The sequence below is a fragment of the Argentina silus genome (assembly GCF_951799395.1).
Source record: "Argentina silus genome assembly, chromosome: 2".
Taxonomy (NCBI): Eukaryota; Metazoa; Chordata; class Actinopteri; order Argentiniformes; family Argentinidae; genus Argentina; species Argentina silus.
Window position 1 is genome coordinate 19,938,102 of NC_139656.1, and position 18,809 is coordinate 19,956,910.

The 18,809-nt window shown below is 41.9% G+C and overlaps 2 protein-coding genes across 4 annotated transcripts in view; one reads left to right on the top strand and one right to left on the bottom strand.

The window, feature by feature from the left end:
- Nucleotides 1–1,980: 1,980 nt before the first annotated feature.
- Nucleotides 1,981–10,721, bottom strand: spg7 (SPG7 matrix AAA peptidase subunit, paraplegin). Its single transcript, XM_083665023.1, has 17 exons — nt 10,299–10,721; nt 9,850–9,952; nt 9,672–9,761; nt 9,091–9,332; nt 8,597–8,736; nt 8,281–8,383; nt 8,023–8,148; nt 6,313–6,475; nt 5,866–6,039; nt 5,609–5,733; nt 4,909–5,011; nt 4,132–4,242; nt 3,917–4,032; nt 3,527–3,683; nt 3,271–3,434; nt 3,078–3,155; nt 1,981–2,821 (listed from the first exon to the last, which is right to left on the bottom strand). The coding sequence occupies exons 1-17, from the start codon at nt 10,530–10,532 to the stop codon at nt 2,612–2,614; spliced, it is 2,439 nt and encodes an 812-aa protein (XP_083521149.1). The 5' UTR covers nt 10,533–10,721; the 3' UTR covers nt 1,981–2,611.
- A 2,445-nt stretch (nt 10,722–13,166) lies between these two features.
- ankrd11 (ankyrin repeat domain 11) overlaps nt 13,167–18,809 on the top strand; it is a 94,513-nt gene continuing 88,870 nt past the window's right edge. For all 3 annotated transcript variants that reach the window (XM_083692866.1, XM_083692867.1, XM_083692868.1), the window contains exon 1: nt 13,167–13,572. The gene's annotated coding sequence lies outside the window, so the exon portion shown is untranslated. The remainder of the gene's footprint in view (nt 13,573–18,809) is intronic.

Below are 18,809 nucleotides of genomic sequence, written 5' to 3' on the forward strand. Positions count from 1 at the left end.
GGGGTGGGGTTACCACCAACCTTTAGATTTTTTTAAGTGCTTTTAATGTTTTTTATGTTTTATAATTTTTATTTTTTATTTTGTATATACATCTGCTTTAATACGATTGATTTTATCTTATTTTTCTGTTTTCAACATTATCCGTCTTTCTATAGTTTGCAGTTTTTGTGCAATGTCTGACATGAATTTCAGATGTACTGTATGTGCTCAATTTTGAGAACTCTTAACACAAGACTGTTTTAAAAGTTTTGAAATTTGCATCAAAGGTCATTGAAAAAACTGTAATACTTTGTCAGTTATCCCTTTCGATTCTTGACAGCAGTCCATCTGAAGTCAGTGAATTCAGAAATTACCTAATAATGGGATATGGTTTGGTGTGTTTGTCCTTGTGATAGTTTTTGACAGTTTTTATACACAGTATCCTGTCTGTATGAACAAATTGTTTGGATGTTTCGGATGGATTAACATTTGGAAATGATTTACAAATCACTGGTAATAAATACGGTGCCTTCGGATACTATTCAGACCCCTTCACTTTTTCCACATTTTGTTGTGTTATAGACTCAATTTAAAATTGATTAAATTACAATAATTTGCCATCAATCCACACACAACACCCCAGAATGACAAAGCGCAAACAGGTATTTAGAAATTTCAGTAAATTGATTAAAATTGAAATACAGAAATACCTCATGTACATAAGTATTAAGACCCTTTGCTATGATGTTCTTAAAATGAGCTAAAATGCAAAAATTTCATCAACAAATCACTCAATAAGTTGAATTGAGTCCATCTCAATGCAAGGATAATAGTTCATGTCATTTTGGAATGAATACCTTTGTTTTTATAGGGTCTCTGATTTGCATAGGAATCAGTTTGACAATTAAGATCAGGTTGTCATTACAAACTGAGCAAATGGAGAGGAACAAAACTGCTCAGGAATGTGACCCTGAGGCCTGGGGAGACTTACAAAAATCTACAAAGTTGATGGAGAGGAAAAATCACAGTCGATGGGACATCGTCTCTGTCACTCTACAAAATTGGTCTATAACCAAGTGGCAAAAAAGAATCCCTTAATGGAAAATAATCTATCTATCTATCTATCTCATATCCATAATTGTGTTTTCAACAATGAATTCAAGTGATACAGCAAAAAAAGTGGCTGGAAATGTGTTTATTTGGTTTTACTACAAAGCATTAAGTTTGGTGCAAATCCAGCACATGCAATGCAGTTTCTGCACCATCTCTCGTGTGAAGAATAGTGGTAGCTGCATCAAGTTATGGGTATGTTTGTCACTGGCAGGGACTGGGGAGTTTGTCAGTATCAAGAGTAAATTATGTAAATTATATAAGTTTGCTGAGTTGGTAGTGACATCCTAATCTACACAGTGTGTAATTGATTCCTATGCAAATCAGACACCCTATAAAAACAAAGACATTAATTCCAAAATGACATGAACTATTATCCTTGCATTAAGATGGACTCAATTCAACTTATTGAGTGATTTGTTGATGACATTTTTGCATTTTAGCTAATTTTAAGATCGTCATAGCAAAGGGTCTGAATACTTATGTACATGAGGTATTTCTGTATTTCAATTTTAATCAATTTACTGAAATGTCAAAAAACCTGTTTTCGCTTTGTCATTCTGGGGTATTGTGTGTGGATTGATTCTTTTAATTTAATCCATTTTAAATTGAGTCTATAACAACAAAATGTGGAAAAAGTGAAGGGGTCTGAATACTTTCCAAAGGCACTGTGAATCTTTCATTTCCATGTACACTTTTTTTTTTTACATAAAAGAAAACTTTTTTTCTAAGCCAGTGTCATGTCATTTACACTATTCCTTAAAAAAATAGAAATGTAAAAACTCACACAGTATACAATCTATTGTTCCTTGGCTAGTCATTATGAGATAATATGAAGTCTAATCTAAATCTGATGAAAAGCAACATATGATGACACTGAAACATCAAGGATAAATTCAAATAAAACTTTATTTAAATACTCCAGAGCATCACAAGAATTTAGGGCCAAATCTCTACTTCACATTTGATGGAGTAATTCAAGTAAAGATTCAGCCCATTGCAAGTTAATGCATATTTGTTGCAGCAAAGTTTGTATTAGTGCAGCACTTCTTCCAAGTAGTCTCCATTTCTTTCCTCTGTGCATCCCAAAGCTAAAACCAGGACAAAAAAATCACACCAAGCAGAAAGATCCATATAAGTGCCCCTTAACTACTATTTATGGTTGAGATATGCTCCCAAATATTCCCCCTAGGAAATAGAGGATGAGTATCACTGGTTTTAAAATGACTGTGGGTCTACATGATTTTATTATTCCTCACCAATAGCTTGATCCATAACTGTCCTAATTACAAACAGATAACACATCAAACAGATCAAACACCTCATCTGCTTACTCCTGATACTGATATCCACCAGGAAAAGCCAGTGAGGTGACTCCTTACAGTTTGCGTTTAATTCATGTGATAAATATCTGCAGCTCCACAGTAACTGTATGGTCCTTCTACACACTAGAGAGTCTGTATAGTTTTCTGAATGTTTTTATAGTTTCCTGGGGAGTGTTACTGGGGAGGATGGGGAAGCATCACACAGGATGAAGGTGCATCTCATCATCATCGTCGTCCTTTCGGGGAGGGGGCCGGGGCTCATCCTCCCCTGTATCTTGCTTGTCCTTCTCCGCCTCGATCCAGCTCTGTGGGGCGATCATCTTTTTGGGCCCGTGGGGAGGGGGTCCCAGCAGGGCCTCGATATCTTCGTAGTTCACCACCTCCCGCTCCAGGAGGGTATTGGCCAACTGAAAAAAACACAGAGAGATACAATTTGTATGTGATACTAAATGAATACACACATAAATAAACTATACCACATCTCCTCAGAGTGAAACCCCATAGGTCGTATCAACTGCTCAATTGTTGATCCACTGTGAATGCAAAAGCGTTGCGTTTGCCTAACAAAAACAATGCAGGCCACGTTTGGAAAAGTAGCTCAATTGGAACACAAACATGAAATATGTTGCACACACACATGTGCACACAAAAAGATGGTCTTACCATTATCAGCTTGTCTCTGTTGTCCAGTAGCAGTTTCTCTGTCTGTCTGTAGGCACGTGCTATCAACATCTTAGCCTCCTGTAAGAACCAAAATACAAATACTTCCTAATAGTTGGCTTTCAAGGATTTTCAAGAACCATGGGTACCCTGGACATTCTGTATTCAACCCAGGTCTGGTGTGCTGCTAACTCACATGGTCCATCTGTTGCTGGAGGGCTTGGCTGAAGGGTCTGCGTCCAATGGCGCCCTGCTCCTCCGTCTCAGGGAAGGACACCTGGCCGACGCTGGGGGCCATTCCGTACTGCTTCACCATGGAGTAGGCCACACGAGTCACCTTACGCAGGTCATCCTGAGCACCTTGGGTACACACCCCAACAGATCTTACAGACTGTAGCTGTAGAGGTAAAAAGTGTGTGTGTGTGTGTGTGTGTGCGCGCAGTGAGCTCTACCTGTGGTGACCTTGTTAAAGGTGATGGCCTCTGAGGCTCTTCCTCCTAGAGCCATGCACATTCTCTCAAACAGCTGCTCTTTGGTGAAGAGGTACTGATCTCGTGGCAGAATCTGGGCAAACCCCAGGGCAGCATTGGTCCTGGGGGCGATGGACACCTGGCAACCGGTAAAGGTGAACTATAAACAATATATCCGTACTTATAACATTACATAGCTAATCTTGGTTCCATCCCATACACATGGAGGATGACAAAGATTTGACCTGCGTTTGAAGTACAAAGTCACCTTTTTCATATCAAAGGTGTTCGACAGCACTGCATTGAGCAGGCCGAGGACAAACTGACGGTAGAAGATAGAAAGGGAAGGGGCTAGTGTCTGGTGTGTCGTACCTTCAGGACAGCCTCTGTGTGCTCCAACAGCCATCCAACCAAGGCATGGCCAGACTCATGGAATGCCACCACCCTCTGCTCCTCTTTGGACAGGATCTTACTCTTTTTAACACTCCCTGTACACACACACACACACGCACAAAGGCTCACACTGAGTCACAAAAACCTCTAATGTTCAATAGTGGTAAGCTCATAGAACTGTCTTGGACTTGTACCTGCTATGACTCTCTCCACAGCGTACTCAAAGTTGAAGGTGTCAATGGACTTGTAGCCCTCTCTGGCAGCATGCAGGGCTGCCTCATTACAGATATTGGCAATGTCTGCCCCTGAAAGTTTCATGTACAGAAATATGAAAATAACATTATATTGTCATTCTGAAATCCTGCAGCCTATGTTAAAGGACCATTTCACCGATTGTCACAACAGGAAGTTATTAGTGGCCTTTGTTATCTAAATAGCCTGGAAATATTAAGATATTCTAGCAAATCATTGAGAAAATAGCCATTTTACGGACCAGGAAGTAATAGTCCGATTGAGGAACTTCCTACAGTGTCCATGGTGCTTTTTGCCCCCCAACCAGCAACGGAGGCGTGTCTAAGATAAGATGCACGTAAGTAAACACAAGTGATAGATGTATGCGCTAGCGTGGTGCTATTGGATGTAAACAAACCAGGCATTAGGTAGCTAATTTGGTAACGGTAAGCTCTCTCCTCCCTAAAACTCCTTGTAGTTTTCAAGACCATGTGATTACCCCCAAAAACGTCCTCCAGGGTAAATTCCTCAAACCAGTGATACCTAGCTTTTGATCGACAGCATTTAACGCATCAACGCATCTAAAAACTTTTTTTCACATGCCCACGCGTTCATAAGATGATCTGGATTTTGAGATATGCCAGAGCAGCTTGTTGAAAAGGGTTTCAACTGGATACTGACAGTCTGTGTTTGTTGTGTGGGAGTGAGCTGGTGTAAAATGTAGAGGGTCATGTGCGTACCACTGAACCCAGGGGTGAGCTCTGCCAGACGCAGGGAATAGAAGCCAGCTGGCTGGGTGAGCTTGAGAATCTTCAGGTGTTGCTCGAAGATCTCCTTCCTCTCCTGAAACACGGAGGTGGTAAGAAAACATCTTATCATTGGAACATGTTGGGCTGGTTTCCCGGACACAGAGTAAAGGTGCAATCTGTAATTCAAACAACAACAAATCAGGCGTTTTTTTGTTTAACAGCTGTGGGATGGGCCTGGAGAAATGTAACCAGCCAGAGCTATAGATGCAAAGCTAGATGCAAGGCCATCCATGAGATCAAAATTATAGTTTTAACCATGTTTTGAAGCTATACAGTGTTTACAATTGCATTGTTTACAAACAAGGCAATAAAACAAGATTATATTTGGGGTTTTGATGGGGTAAGACAGTTGATCGTGAGGCATTCATTAATTATATTCTTCAACAATCAATGGCTATACATCATTAATTTAAAAGCCAGAAAATGTATGCACCAATTACAGATCTGTTTAAGCCAAATCTTAACCTCAGCTCATCAAGTGTATTTGCTAAGCAGAGAAAGAAGACAGTGGACTGTACCTGCAAGACCTGGGTCAAATAAATATGTCAGGTATGTTTGATTTAGCATTGAGTTCTCACTATTGGAGTTATTCCAGTGGTGCAATTGTACCAATTGTACCTATGTCTGGTACCTGCAGAGTGGGGAGGTCGATGAAGATGTGCCTGTCCAGTCTCCCTGGTCTCATGAGCGCATTGTCCAAGATGTCTGCCCGGTTTGTAGAGGCCAGGACTATCACATGGTCAGTAGTTCCCATTCCTGGGTGAGAATTATACATGATAAAACAGTTGATTGAACCCACACAATATTGTTGAATAAGTAAACATTTGTTAGCCTCTCCCCAAAGTCCCAACTACTTCCGCCCATATCCATTCTCTGTCTCTCCCTCACCGTCCATCTCCACCAATAACTGATTGAGCGTCTGCTCTTCCTCTGTGTTGGAGAAGCCTGACATGTTATTGGAGCGCTTCTTTCCAACAGCATCGATCTCATCTATATAGACAATGCAGGGTGCTCGAGCACGCGCCTCTTTGAACAGGCTCCTCACCCTGGCAGCACCAAGCCCTGCACACACATGAAAATAAGCCTTAGATCAACTATGGCCCCCATTTTGCTTGAGCATTGAGCTGTGCAAAAAAAAACATCATTAAATGAAGAGAAGTATCTAAATTATTCATTGCCATGTGATACAAATGGTTGCTTCTGGGACTTTTCCTTGGTTTACAATCAAGAGATACATTCCACATCTGTACATGAAAGCTTTGCCTTTTGCTGCCCACCGTGTCTTTTTTTTTTTTTTAGCAAACATAGATCAATATAGCAGTGCAGAGATCTTACCTCCTATGACCTCCACAAACTCTGAGCCTGCCATCGCCAGGAAGGGCACCTGGGCCTCTGTGGCTACAGCCTTGGCTAGGAGAGTCTTCCCACAGCCTGGGGGCCCCAGCAGCAGGGAGCCCTTGGGAACTTTGGCCCCGAGCTGGAGGTACCGGTCTGGGTTCTGCCAAGAGAGGTCATGACCAATTAGGTACTATGCGAACGACTGCTGGTGACATTGTTAACATCATAGTATTGTGAAGAAAAAATCCCTTTGTTCACTCATTTTGCACCTGTCGTCTCCGTTGTTCACATATGTATATATGTGTGTGGATATATATATACACACACACAGGCCACTTTATTAAGTACACCTTACTCACCGGCCACTTTATTAGGTACACCTTGCTAGTACTGGGTTGGACTCCCTTTTGCCTTCAGAACTGCCTTAATTCTTTGTGGCATAGATTCAACAAGGTGCTGGAAAAATTCCTCTGAGATTTTGGTCCATATTGACATGATAGCATCACGCAGTTGCTGCAGATTTGTCGGCTGCACATCCATGATGCCCAAAGTGTGCCAAGAAAATATCCCCCACACCATTACACCACCACCACCAGCTTGAACCGTTAATACAAGGCAGGATGGATCCATGCTTTCATGTTGTTTACGCCAAATTCTGACCCTACCATCTGAATGTCGCAGCATGACCCTACCATCTGAAAGTCGAGACTCATCAGACCAGGCAACATTTTTCCAATCTTCTATTGTCCAATTTTGGTAAGCCCATGCGAATTGTAGCCTCAGTTTCCTGTTCTTAGCTGACAGGAGTGGCACCCGGTGTGATCTTCTGCTGCTGTAGCCCATCTGCTTCAAGGTTCGACGTGTTGTGCGTTCAGAGATGGTCTTCTGCATACCTTGGTTGTAACAAGTGGTTATTTGAGTTACTGTTGCCTTTCTATCATCTTGAACCAGTCTGGCCATTCTCCTCTGACATCAACAAGGCATTTTCTCCCAGAGAACATATATTTTCTCTTTTTCAGACCATTCTCTGTAAACCCTAGAGATGGTTGTGCGTGGAAATCCCAGTAGATCAGCAGTTTCTGAAATACTCAGACCAGCCCGTCTGGCACCAACAACCATGCCACGTTCAAAGTCACTTAAATCACCTTTCTTCCCCATTCTGATGGGTCTTGGTTTGAACTTCAGCAGGTCGTCTTGACCATGTCTACATGCCTAAATGCATTGAGTTGCTGCCATGTGATTGGCTGATTAGATATTTGTGTTACCGAGCAGTTGAACAGGTGTACCTAATAAAGTGGCTGGTGAGTGTATATATATATATATATATATATATATATATATATATATATATATATATATATATATATATATATATATCTTTTCTTTTCTCTCTCTTCTTCTTTGTTTTTAGTTTATTCTGAATTTTCTGTCTATCTAGGAACGGCACTGTAAATTAGCGCAAGCCAACATGCTATGATGCAATGCATCTGACTTGTTGTACATTCAATGTCAATCTTTGCATCTGTCCCTACCCAAACAAGCAAAAAATAAATAACATCACATTATTGAAATAAGCCAAACATTAATGTCAACAATGACACAAGAAGTTCAGTAGGTGAGGAGAGGGGGAGTTGACACTGATACAATCTACTATGAAAGACCAAACAAGCTGGTGATATTGTTTGCAAATCATGTTTGCACTCCTACCTTTAGGTAGTCGACAAACTCCTTCACCTCCATCTTGGCCTCGTGCATGCCTGCTACATCTTTGAAGCTCACACCCTTCCCAGATTTGCCATCCACAATAGTGAACTTGGCCATCTTCAGCTGGTTCTGTTGGGAGAATCACATACAAGTGGCAGAACAAAATAAAATAAAAAAAAACATATTTATATACTATAATTTTCTATATAACCAAAAGAAACAAAGACTGTAAAAGAAACCAGTAGTTTTGTCTCTACTTACAAATGCACTAAAGCCGCCCTCTCTACCACCCATACCAGCCAGGCGGAAAATATACCAAAGGATCGCCACCCCGATCGCAGCCATTCCAAGGGCATAGAGCGCACTGTGACAAAAACAAAACACAAAAGCTGAACTGAGCAATCATGTCAATAGTTAAGACTGTATTAGACAGCATGTACAAGTTATCATCACAACAACTGATTTGCCTTCTTTCCATCATCCTTTCAAGTTTGCCACTAAACCATGGCATGCATGCTATATTTACTCTTACACAATCACAACAGAGTCGTGGGCTGGCTGTAGGGCAGGTACTTACTTTCCAAAGAATCCAGTGCGTTTGTAGGAGACAGGTATCCTATCCTTGGTGTCGATATTCAGCTCCTCCTCTGCAGTTCTGAGCTTCTCCTCAAATTTGTCAATATTGGCCACCTGCATACGGTACATCAGAGCCAGCCTCTGTACAGAGAGGAAGCTTGGTAAGGGTAATTACTCCTGAATCATATAGCCTAGATATTCTTGGTGTCAAAGGATCTTGGTATTGTCCTTTCAAGCAACTCAGTCTAAAATGTTAGCTATGTAGACAGCCAACTTAGAGACAAACCAAGCGCTAGTAAAATGGAAAAGAAAACATAAGAATCTGTAGGCATACTGTACACAACGCTTATATTAGACATTTAAAAAATTCCCTATGGGAAAAAATGACTGGGGATTTTTTACTTGAAACAGAAGGTTCAACTAACTGATTCTGACAGCACGCTTTGGAGCCCTATAGCTCAGTGAGGATATTGTTTAACCCTTTTTTCAACCTACAGGCCTTCCGAAGATGACGGCTCCAGGGTGGAGGTAGATTTCCACAATATCACTCTCGGGGACCACCTGAACACGAGAGACCTCGCCCTTAGCCAGCATTTCGTTGACAAAGTCGTTCCAGGAGATGTTTCCCCCACTGGTATTGATGGAGTTAAGAAGGCTCATGATGAGGGCAATGATGAAGAGTGTCCGTAGGCGTTCCCGGTACATCTGATCTTCCTGCTCCCGCCTTTTCTTCTCCTCTATAGGACAAGAATGGTGATGAGGGGGAGCAGGCAAACAACTCACCAGTAGGAACGACAGAAATCTGCTGCACACCCAACAAAATATGTAAGGTGCAGGGGATAGGAGAATGAACTCAAGAAGAGAGTCTTCACACACTTTTCTACTGCGCTAAGCATTCAGTCAGAAGTGACCTTTTGACCTTCAGAGCAGGATTAACATTTCTGACCAGATGTTTAGCTAAATTAATATCTGAAATGTGTATTATGTGCAGAAACAATTCACCCATGGCACAAGGTGGCCAATATAAAGGTTTGTAACTCAAATGTTATGTTGTGCTGCTGATGCTCAATATTTGCCTTCATCTTCTTCTGGAGTCTTCCCCTTTGGACCATCACTCTTCTTTTTGTCTTGTTTAGATTGAGATGTGCTGAAATAATTTGTGGTTCCTGCAACGATAAGGCTACTAGTTATCATCAGGCGAGGACATATTAATGTAGTTACTTACTTGAAGAGGGTGAGACAGGCTCAGTTTACCTAACAGATTCCACAGTCCAACAGGGTTTTTCATCAGATTGTTTTTGACCAGTGCTCTGCTTATTCCTATCAATCTCGAATTGATGGGTCTGTGCAGTAGATGCTGAGAGAGGAAGCAATGGGAACAAGATTATGAATAATGGACTCATCTCAAGAGACTAGAGTCAAGAGACCGTATGCATTTCTGACCAGCTAGATGTAGTAAGGGGAGGGGGTGGAGCCAGATTCCGGCCAAAATGTTTCTCTTAGAACCACTATTGTCAAAGTGGGGTACGTGGATCGATCTAGGGCCACTATTGTCAAAGTGGGGTACGTGGATTAGAAGAATGGTGACATGACAAGGATTTCATTTGATGTGACTGAGGGTATACATGTAGCATAATGAATACAGACAACGCATGAACATAAAAACATTCCACACAAACTAGCTAGCTAGCAAACTAGCTTACCTGAATGAGCCCACCAGAGTTGAGGCCCGTGTGTGGTTGGCTCACGAATGAACGAAGTGAACCTAAATGTGATACCTTTTGACAGCTGACACATGTCGATAGCAGATGTTCAGCGTTACCGTTGTACGGTCGTTTTTTTATTAATTGACAGTTGTTGCGCCCTGGAAATGTCCATGGGGTCTTGTAATTTCTAGTGCAAGAACTAGCGCGCCGTTGCAAAAACAATGCTGCCATATCACTGTTGGCGTTAAGAGCTCTAGTCTAGGACAATATAACTAGTGCGAGGAAACGAGTTATCTGTTAAAAATAACATTATCGTCTTCGACAATGCATTATTTACTTAACTAACTGGCCAGCTTGCAATAGTTATTCAATGTGCCTTCGTTCTTCTGTGCAGTATGTTGTTATTCAACATGGCAAACATAAAAAGATGTCAACCAGAAGACGAGATGCATCACTTCCCCCCTCTGACGTCCTCAGTGGGACGCTACACCACACCATTCGGTACTATCACTAGGCAATAAATTACATTTCGGTCGCAAATATGCTGATGTATTCTTGATTGGATATTCATCGTTTGACGGGTTAGAGTCAGTTTTGTGGTCATGTCACTGAACCATTAGGTTAGGGTAGTGTATGGTATCTTTTTGCAGTTAAAACATCTCCACTTATGAACTTTAACCCTGACAAATCATTTCAGTTTGAGAAAACGTGCACATTTTTACGAACAATGGATAAACATATCTGGCAAACGTCAGTAGATTGCAAAATGGTAAGAGATTGTAACAATCCCTTGACTTAGTTGCCTCATATAATGGTGTTGCCTTTCTATATGCGCAGTTTTGCGCAGCACTGTGGATCCTTTCGATAGGCTCATTGTATGTTCGGTCCTTTGGTTCTCGGGAACTCGTAGCTCCCAGTTGGTGAAGTGAACTCCGACGTGAATGCATTGAAGTGCTTTTGAAGTGGGAACAACTCTTCAACCAATGAGATTTCGTTTGCAATTCATAATGAACGTTAACAAACTATAAACATACATTATACATACATGTGTGATTGTTAACAATTAAATATGTTGAAATTGTTCATAAAGATGAATAATGGTGAAATGTTTTATTTACTGTCGAAATCAGCGTCTGTTTTCTGACGACAGGGTACGGTTACAGTGGAAACGTCACATCTCTGGTCCAAGTTTCCTACTTGGAACTCAGACTTGGAGAGTCGTTCTCGTGGTTATTTCCCACTCGGGAACTCGTATCTCCGAGTTCCCTACAGCTGCCGAACGCACCATTACTGTCTTTGGCTTAATGGATGAGCTACGAAATAAGACACACACATACATACATACATACATACACACACACACACACACACACACACACACACACACACACACACACACACACGTAATAGAATATAGAGATAATAATTAATCATTTTAGTACTGGATCCATATATTGTCTGTGCTTTCTTTTATCTAAGATTCAAAATAAATTACTCAGATTACCTATCCTGTATGTAGAGACTAAACCAACAGAGTGCGCTATTGTTTTGCGCAAGATGATTTCAATGTGTCAGTTATTTATTTCCATCCAAGATATAGTAAACACGCTATTTCAGAAGCTACAGAGAATAAAACATCATGTCCAATGGACAGCATCCTTTTAATTGTTATTTTATTATCAAAACGCGCAGTTGTCGAACAGGTATTTATTTTGATTTTAAGTAGCATACAACACAGGGAAATTACTGCACAATGCAAACTTTTCGTCCTAAGCCTGTGTCAAAATTGCTCTAATGGAATGCCATTTCTTGAGCACAACATCTAATTGAAATCAATTGCTATTTATACACGAAAATGTCATAGGACGCATTCGCTCCATTGTTTACGTTTATGTTGGTGGCCCAATTTGTGTCACAAATTCTGATTTGAAATCGTGTGTATATGTTTGTATATTATACATTATGCTGAACTATATGCTATGTGCAACATTTGTGTTTGTGAACCAATTTATTAGGGAATAAATTACTTCCAGTGATGAAAACGTAAAGGCAAAATTGTGACGAGCATTTAAATAACCCAATGAGAAAATCAGTCAAGACATTTTTCTCTTAACCAATGACAGCTTTTGTTTCATATTCGTTTATGTCATTACATAATGACATGCGGAGTTCGCTCTTTTACTGGTGCGTCACTTACAACCCGGTGCATATCGACGGTGCCTCACTGAAGTCTTCATTACAAACCAAAACCTGTTTGAATGTGCACATATCTGATAAAGCGTCAAAACAAACACATATCAAAGAAATACATCATGCGTCGTGCCGGAAACAATAATGCGTATTATGCTGAATGCTGTACCCATTGAAGACATTTATGTAGGCCTATGCATTTACCAAGTAAAATGCTCAAATGTAAAATAACCCAGGCCCAGTAAGCTGCCTTTCCACTGGTGATTATTCTCCCGACGCATGAAAACATAGTTTTACATATTTGTTAAATCTATATTTTTCCACCACTGTTGTTGTTTTTAATATCCACCACCACTGAAGACAAAGTAAATCGAGTGTACCCCGGCTCCGAACTCCATTTCCTTTGCTTGCTCTCCCAGCTGTATAATGGAGATGGGTCCCCAGTCATAGAAACTGTAGTACTTGGTCAGCCATGTTTGCACTTTTATGTCGTAAATTCAGTACAGACTTGACACCCTGACTCGATCCATAATGGCGCCAGTTTCGTGAGCGCACAAATAGTAACCGCCCACATGCAAGAGCCTATCATATTGCATGTCTCATTCTGCCTGCTTTTCTCTTTCCCTACAGCCGAAGTCAAAGGCCGCCTGGAAACGGTTCTGACGGGAGTTCAGAGAGGATAAAGACGAAGCCATATATAATTTTAGCTACTTTAAATTCTCTACTGAAGCTTCTAGTTTTGACTGTTGAGCATATATGACTCTTCAATTCAGACCATGACGACAAAGTAGCTCTTCTGCAAACACGTTTTCTAGAACCTTTGATATTTTTCGGTCGTTTGTTGGTGTTCAACAGCACTAGCCGAAGTATTAGCTAGCTAGCTATCGTTAGCTAGCTAGCTAGCTAGCTCCAAGTGTTCTGATTTTGAACTGAGATGTTAGCAGTTTTTTTCGGATGTCTCCGGACGGCAGTTTGCTGAGCCGGAGGGCCTCAAATGGGAAAATCAAGCATCGGTCCGGAATATCGCGGATAAACGTGTACATGTAGCTAACTGTTTACTAGCTGAGAGATTCTGTCGAAGGTAAGAACGCAATAACATCAGTGCTTGTACGTGCATATTCATATTGCTAGCTAGTCCACAGCAGTGGCTTCATGCTCCAAAGCGCCACTGCATGCAGAAGCTAACGTTAGCTATCCAGCAGCTAGGTAGTTGTTGTTCTCTAATGTTAGTTAACGCCACCTCATGTAGTCTAATTTAACTACCATAATTGCATATATACTGGTTAGTTAGGTGGCGAAAAATGAATGAATGCTCAATAATGAGTGGTCAAATAATTCTAAATGGCTAGCTATGGTAGTGACATGGCGTCGATTGGAAATGTCCCGTCTCAACTCGGCTAGTCTGATGGTGGTGAGGCCAGGCGTGTTGTTGTTGCTAACTAGCTATGTACATTGTTATCTAATGTTATTTGTTTATTATTCTCAAGCGGTAGAATGATGTCTTTGTGTTTTGAGACACTTGTGCAATTTGTGTTATTTTGGGAATCACATCCCATTTGTGGTAACTAATAATGCTGATGTTTCACACCCATCGCAGTAGACTTTTGAGATTTCAGAAACGCATTGTTTTTAAATGTTGCAGAGATGCAGTCATTTGCACTGCTGTTCCTTGACATGGCAATCCTTGTATGTTTTCTTCGACATTTCATGGACTGGTTCTGGTCAAGTTGATTCTGAGTGTATTTTCTCACCAAAACTGATATTCTATGTGAGACATTTGTGTTGTTTACTCCTGATAAGCATTTTTATTGGCGTTGTTGACAGAAAATTTCCATAGTTGTGCACTGGTTTCAGATTCTATTGAGAAGACCTAAGTCTGTTGTTGTTTTTATATCACGGCCACGTTAGTTCAGTATACCTGTGAAGATGGTGCTCATGGCTGTGTAATTTAAATATAGGCCTGAAATGCATATATCAAGCCAACAAAATGTCATACAAAAGAGAAGCACTGACAGTTTGCCAATTTTGCAAACTAAAAGGCTAATGCTTGGAACAAATGACCACTGTTCTCAGGGTGAAGAATGTGGTTGATAAGCTTTTGGTGCAGTATCAGTGCTGTGGAAAACACTGCAGTGGAGCTGCTGGCTGTATTTTCTCATAGATACTGTGAGCTCTTCAGCTTGTTGGGGCGTTCACATTGATATTCACTGCAGACACAGCAATGCGTGTAATTCCTCACCACCACCTTTTCAAGTCCTGTTTGGAAGTCCCAATTTCTTTTGTGTTTCTGCAAATGTCTTTGCTACCACTTCCCTGCTTGTCTTTGTGTTTGATGAGAGAAATATCATTGGTTTCTGCAATAAGTAGCCTCAGTTTGCCTGTCCCAGTTTGCCTGGTCCAACACAACCAAATTGGAGGCCGAGCCATAATTTTAGGTATTATTGATGAAACATCAAGTACCTGTATTGCCTACTTGATGAAGACTGTAGACGTAGGGGCCAGTTATGTAATGCTTAGGCTATTTCAATGGTATGCATTTACTCAGTAATAGGATATCACAACATTTGAGAGTAAGGCTATTGTAGATCACCAATTTCCTACCTACCTAATGCACATTATTATGAGCTTTGTGACGAGGTGGACATGTTTTTGGATCTGCGCTATGGACAAGATGGAGCTCTCCAGGGTGTCCTGTTCTAGAGCGTGAGCCAGAGACAGGAAATTGAGTCCTGCCTGGGTCACTGAGGTTAGGAGCAGTGTTGGGACAGGAGCTGGGATTTCTCAAGGCCATTTCCTGTTCATGGCAGCCATTCCGTGCCATCGGTAGACCTAGCACTCAGTGTTCAGTTGCCTCAGTGAGCCATTCAATGACTGAGGTACAATGATATTGTGAGTTGAATCTTAAGGTGAATTCCAGCAGTAGTTCCTCCTCATTTGATTTCCAGAAAAGGGAGGTGGGATTAGTTCCAGCTAGGGATAGGGCTGCAAAGATGATTCAACATGGTCAACTACTTTGATTAGGAATACAAATAAAGAAGGGAATCATGCGGCACCCCACTCCAACCACTGGTAAAGACAAGTTGTTTCATTTGGATGTTACTTTGAGGCGATATGGTATGCGTTTCAGATGATTCTCATCTAGGGTCTAGTTAACTGTTAGCTAATGTTGCTGCCGATAGCAAAGTAGAGAACGGATTATTGGTGACTATCACTACTGGCCAATGAGGACTACTCAGGGAAAGATGCACTTTCACCTAATCATGAAAATAGACTGAATCATCCTTTTTAAAGGAACTGGATCATTAGCCTTATTGTTATTGGTACCGAAATCAATAATAAAAAATACAAATCCTAATGACCCAACCCTTATTTATTTATGGTCGTGGCATTGTTTGAAATGGTCTGTGTCCTTTCCGCTGCCTTCAGGGTGTGTAACGCAACGTCTTGAGCACTGTTGGGTAATAAAAGGCAGAAATATAAGTCGCAGTGGGGAACAATGAACGCAGCCTTGTAGGCAGTCTTGATAGGACAGGGCTTTGCTCTCTGGTTAGGGCAAACTCCTATCATGTCGGTATGGTGGAGCCAGTCTGTAGTTGCTGGCAAGTCACATGCACGGTGCACACTGACTCTGCCGTTTTGTTGCTGCTCTGAGCGATTATGCCGATGAGTCTCCAGTGTAGGAAAGAAGCAGCACATGCTAACGGCAGTGGCTGCGCTGAGTCGCTGTGGTCCAGATCCCACCACATCCTCTCTCTACGTCTTTGCTCTGAGGTCAGTGTGCAGTAGTTGCATCGCCCCACTCTTGTGCATCTGCTCATCCTTAGGGTTACAAAGTTGATTGGGGGACAGAGTTTCAATTGGAATGTGTTAGAACTTGGGCATAAAATGTTGGAATCACCCGATCTTGTATGACGTTGTTGTTGATTTCATTGTAGTTCCAATGTATTCTAGTTACATAATCCACTTCTTATGATGAGAACATTGGTCTTCTGTTGTTTGTCCCCCACCAGTTCGTCTGCACAGTGGAGAAGCCACACACACTGTTCAGTGTTGCAGTAGTTTCTGTGTGCAGAGAATGGGCTGTATTTGCATCCTAAATGTGATTGATGAGCATTGTCTTGGTCCAACATAAAACATGAGACTCTATCCTGTTTTGGGGGGGCTGAAACGCCTGCTTACACGTTTTAGTTTTCCTGTCCAATGCTTTTCCACCCCTCACCAAGTGTTGGCCTGTTGATAAACCAAACTCCCATCTCTTGTGTTCTTCTTTTTCTTGCAGTGTAAATCTTAACCTTCTACCAGCACGATCTCTTCAGACAGTCAAATGCCATTTAAAGCCCTTTTGAAATCCACCCTACCTCTCCACACACACAGAAAGGGAACAAAATGGCTGTGCCCATTTTTTTTCCTACCCCCCAGGGACGAGGAAGCCTCATTTGGGCGGGGGGGGGGTGGGGGCTTTGAGGGTCCTGCTGTCTGATGCTGCCTCTCCTGGGCACAGGTGGTGCTTGCATCTTCTACACTGCAGCACTCTTTATAAAACACTTTTCACGACTCGCTTGTACATCAAAGGGAAAGGTTCTCTCCTTCTCTCTTCTGCTGCATTTTCAAATGCGTTTTTAACAGTTTCTCTTTTGATCTTTTTGATAGGGGCACACTCGAAGAGAAACATTTTGGTATGGCTTAGTGAGAGATGGGCCAGCCAAGACCGTAATATTTTTTCAGATTGAGACATTCAAACCCCATATCATAAGCCTCCACGATAGCCTTGTTTACTAATGAATCCGGTTATACTTTTTAGCATTTCCTAAAAAAAATGCAGCACTAAATACGTCTTGCTATTAAATCAGTTGTTTGTGTATGTGTGAGAGAGAGCAATTCTCAGAGGAGAGTGTGTGGGGGAGGCTGCAGCTCTGTCAGCTAGCGTGGGCAGATGTGAGCTGAGGATCATCGAGGGAGGGTGGGGGGGAGAGAGTAAAGCTGAAGACAACAGTTGGTGTTTTGATTGGATGTGCTGAGTACTGGGTGATGTATTATCCATATGTGGCACCGAGAATGTCCTGAGTTAGCTGGCCAGGGTGTCAGTGTTTGTAAGAGGAGCTCTGACGTGTCATCTCTGCTCTGTGCTGCTGCTCTGGCCTTCTCTGGGGTGGAGATACCAAGCTCACATGGAATGGCTTGTCTCCCATTGCTTTTTCCCCTTTTCTCAGTTGATCAATTTTTTTATCCGGGGTTTGAAATGCCTCTGTAGCAATGCTTAAGATATGAAGTGCCATTTTTAAACAGGTTTACTGACCAGAGTTTAGCCAGAGAATTAGACTAGTTGTATTTACTGAGGGTCCTTTGCTCCTCCCTCCCTGTCCTTGTGGTGATGAGCCGAGGGCTGTGGGGATCGTGGCCTGGCTGAATCTCAATCACTGGGGGCCTTCAGCAGTGCTGGCCTTTTGATGGGGCAGCTGCAGCCATTCAATCGGCCCCATTTACATTGAAATGCAGCGACAGGAAGGGGGGAGGGGAACATGGCAGGGCTCTGCGTGACTGAAAAGCATACCTAACCAAAGACCAAAAAAATAGAGGCTCCACCACAGGGCAGTGGCACTTTGTTTTCACCAGCAACGGTGCCATATACATCACACAAAGGCTTTAAGCACCATCCTTTGACCAACACAGACATTTTCACCACTCAGCGTTTTTTTTTCTTTAACGACCAGACTGTGATTTGTGGAGTGTGAGTTTTTTGGTCAATCCTAACAGCAATTTAGCCTAGTACTGGAGCTTCTATCTTTTTGCACTTTGTTGCAGCCTATGTTTTTCAACCACTTCTCTCACATTGATTCCACCAACTCTTTGTCCTCGGTTGTTATGCATTGCGTTCAGTCTCCATTGCCAGCTCTAATGGGGGTCATACTGTGATGCTGGATGTTAAACGAAGCCTGTTCTGTAACTCATTAGGGGTTGATAGACAAACTGTGTTCCAGACAAATGAGGCCAGTGTGTCACATTCCTAGGTTCATACAGCTTTCCAGGATAGCTTGGAGCTCCTTGGAGAAGTGTGACACTGTGATTGAGAGGCGCTCTCTCTGTCTGTCTGGCGGGGATGGGCTGGATTGGTTGGGTGTTTTTCCACATGCTCTGAGCTGTCCGTTTGGAAAGGTTCAGGTTTGTTGTAGTACTTGCCTCGTGGGCAGCTTCACCTGGCTTGTGAGATCACTTGTGTTAGAACTAAGTCTAACAGCAAAGCACACCTCAATTTGTTCCTCATCCCAACGCTCCTGTTGCAACTTCCCCTCAAACCAGTTTGTGGTGTTTGCGGCTAAC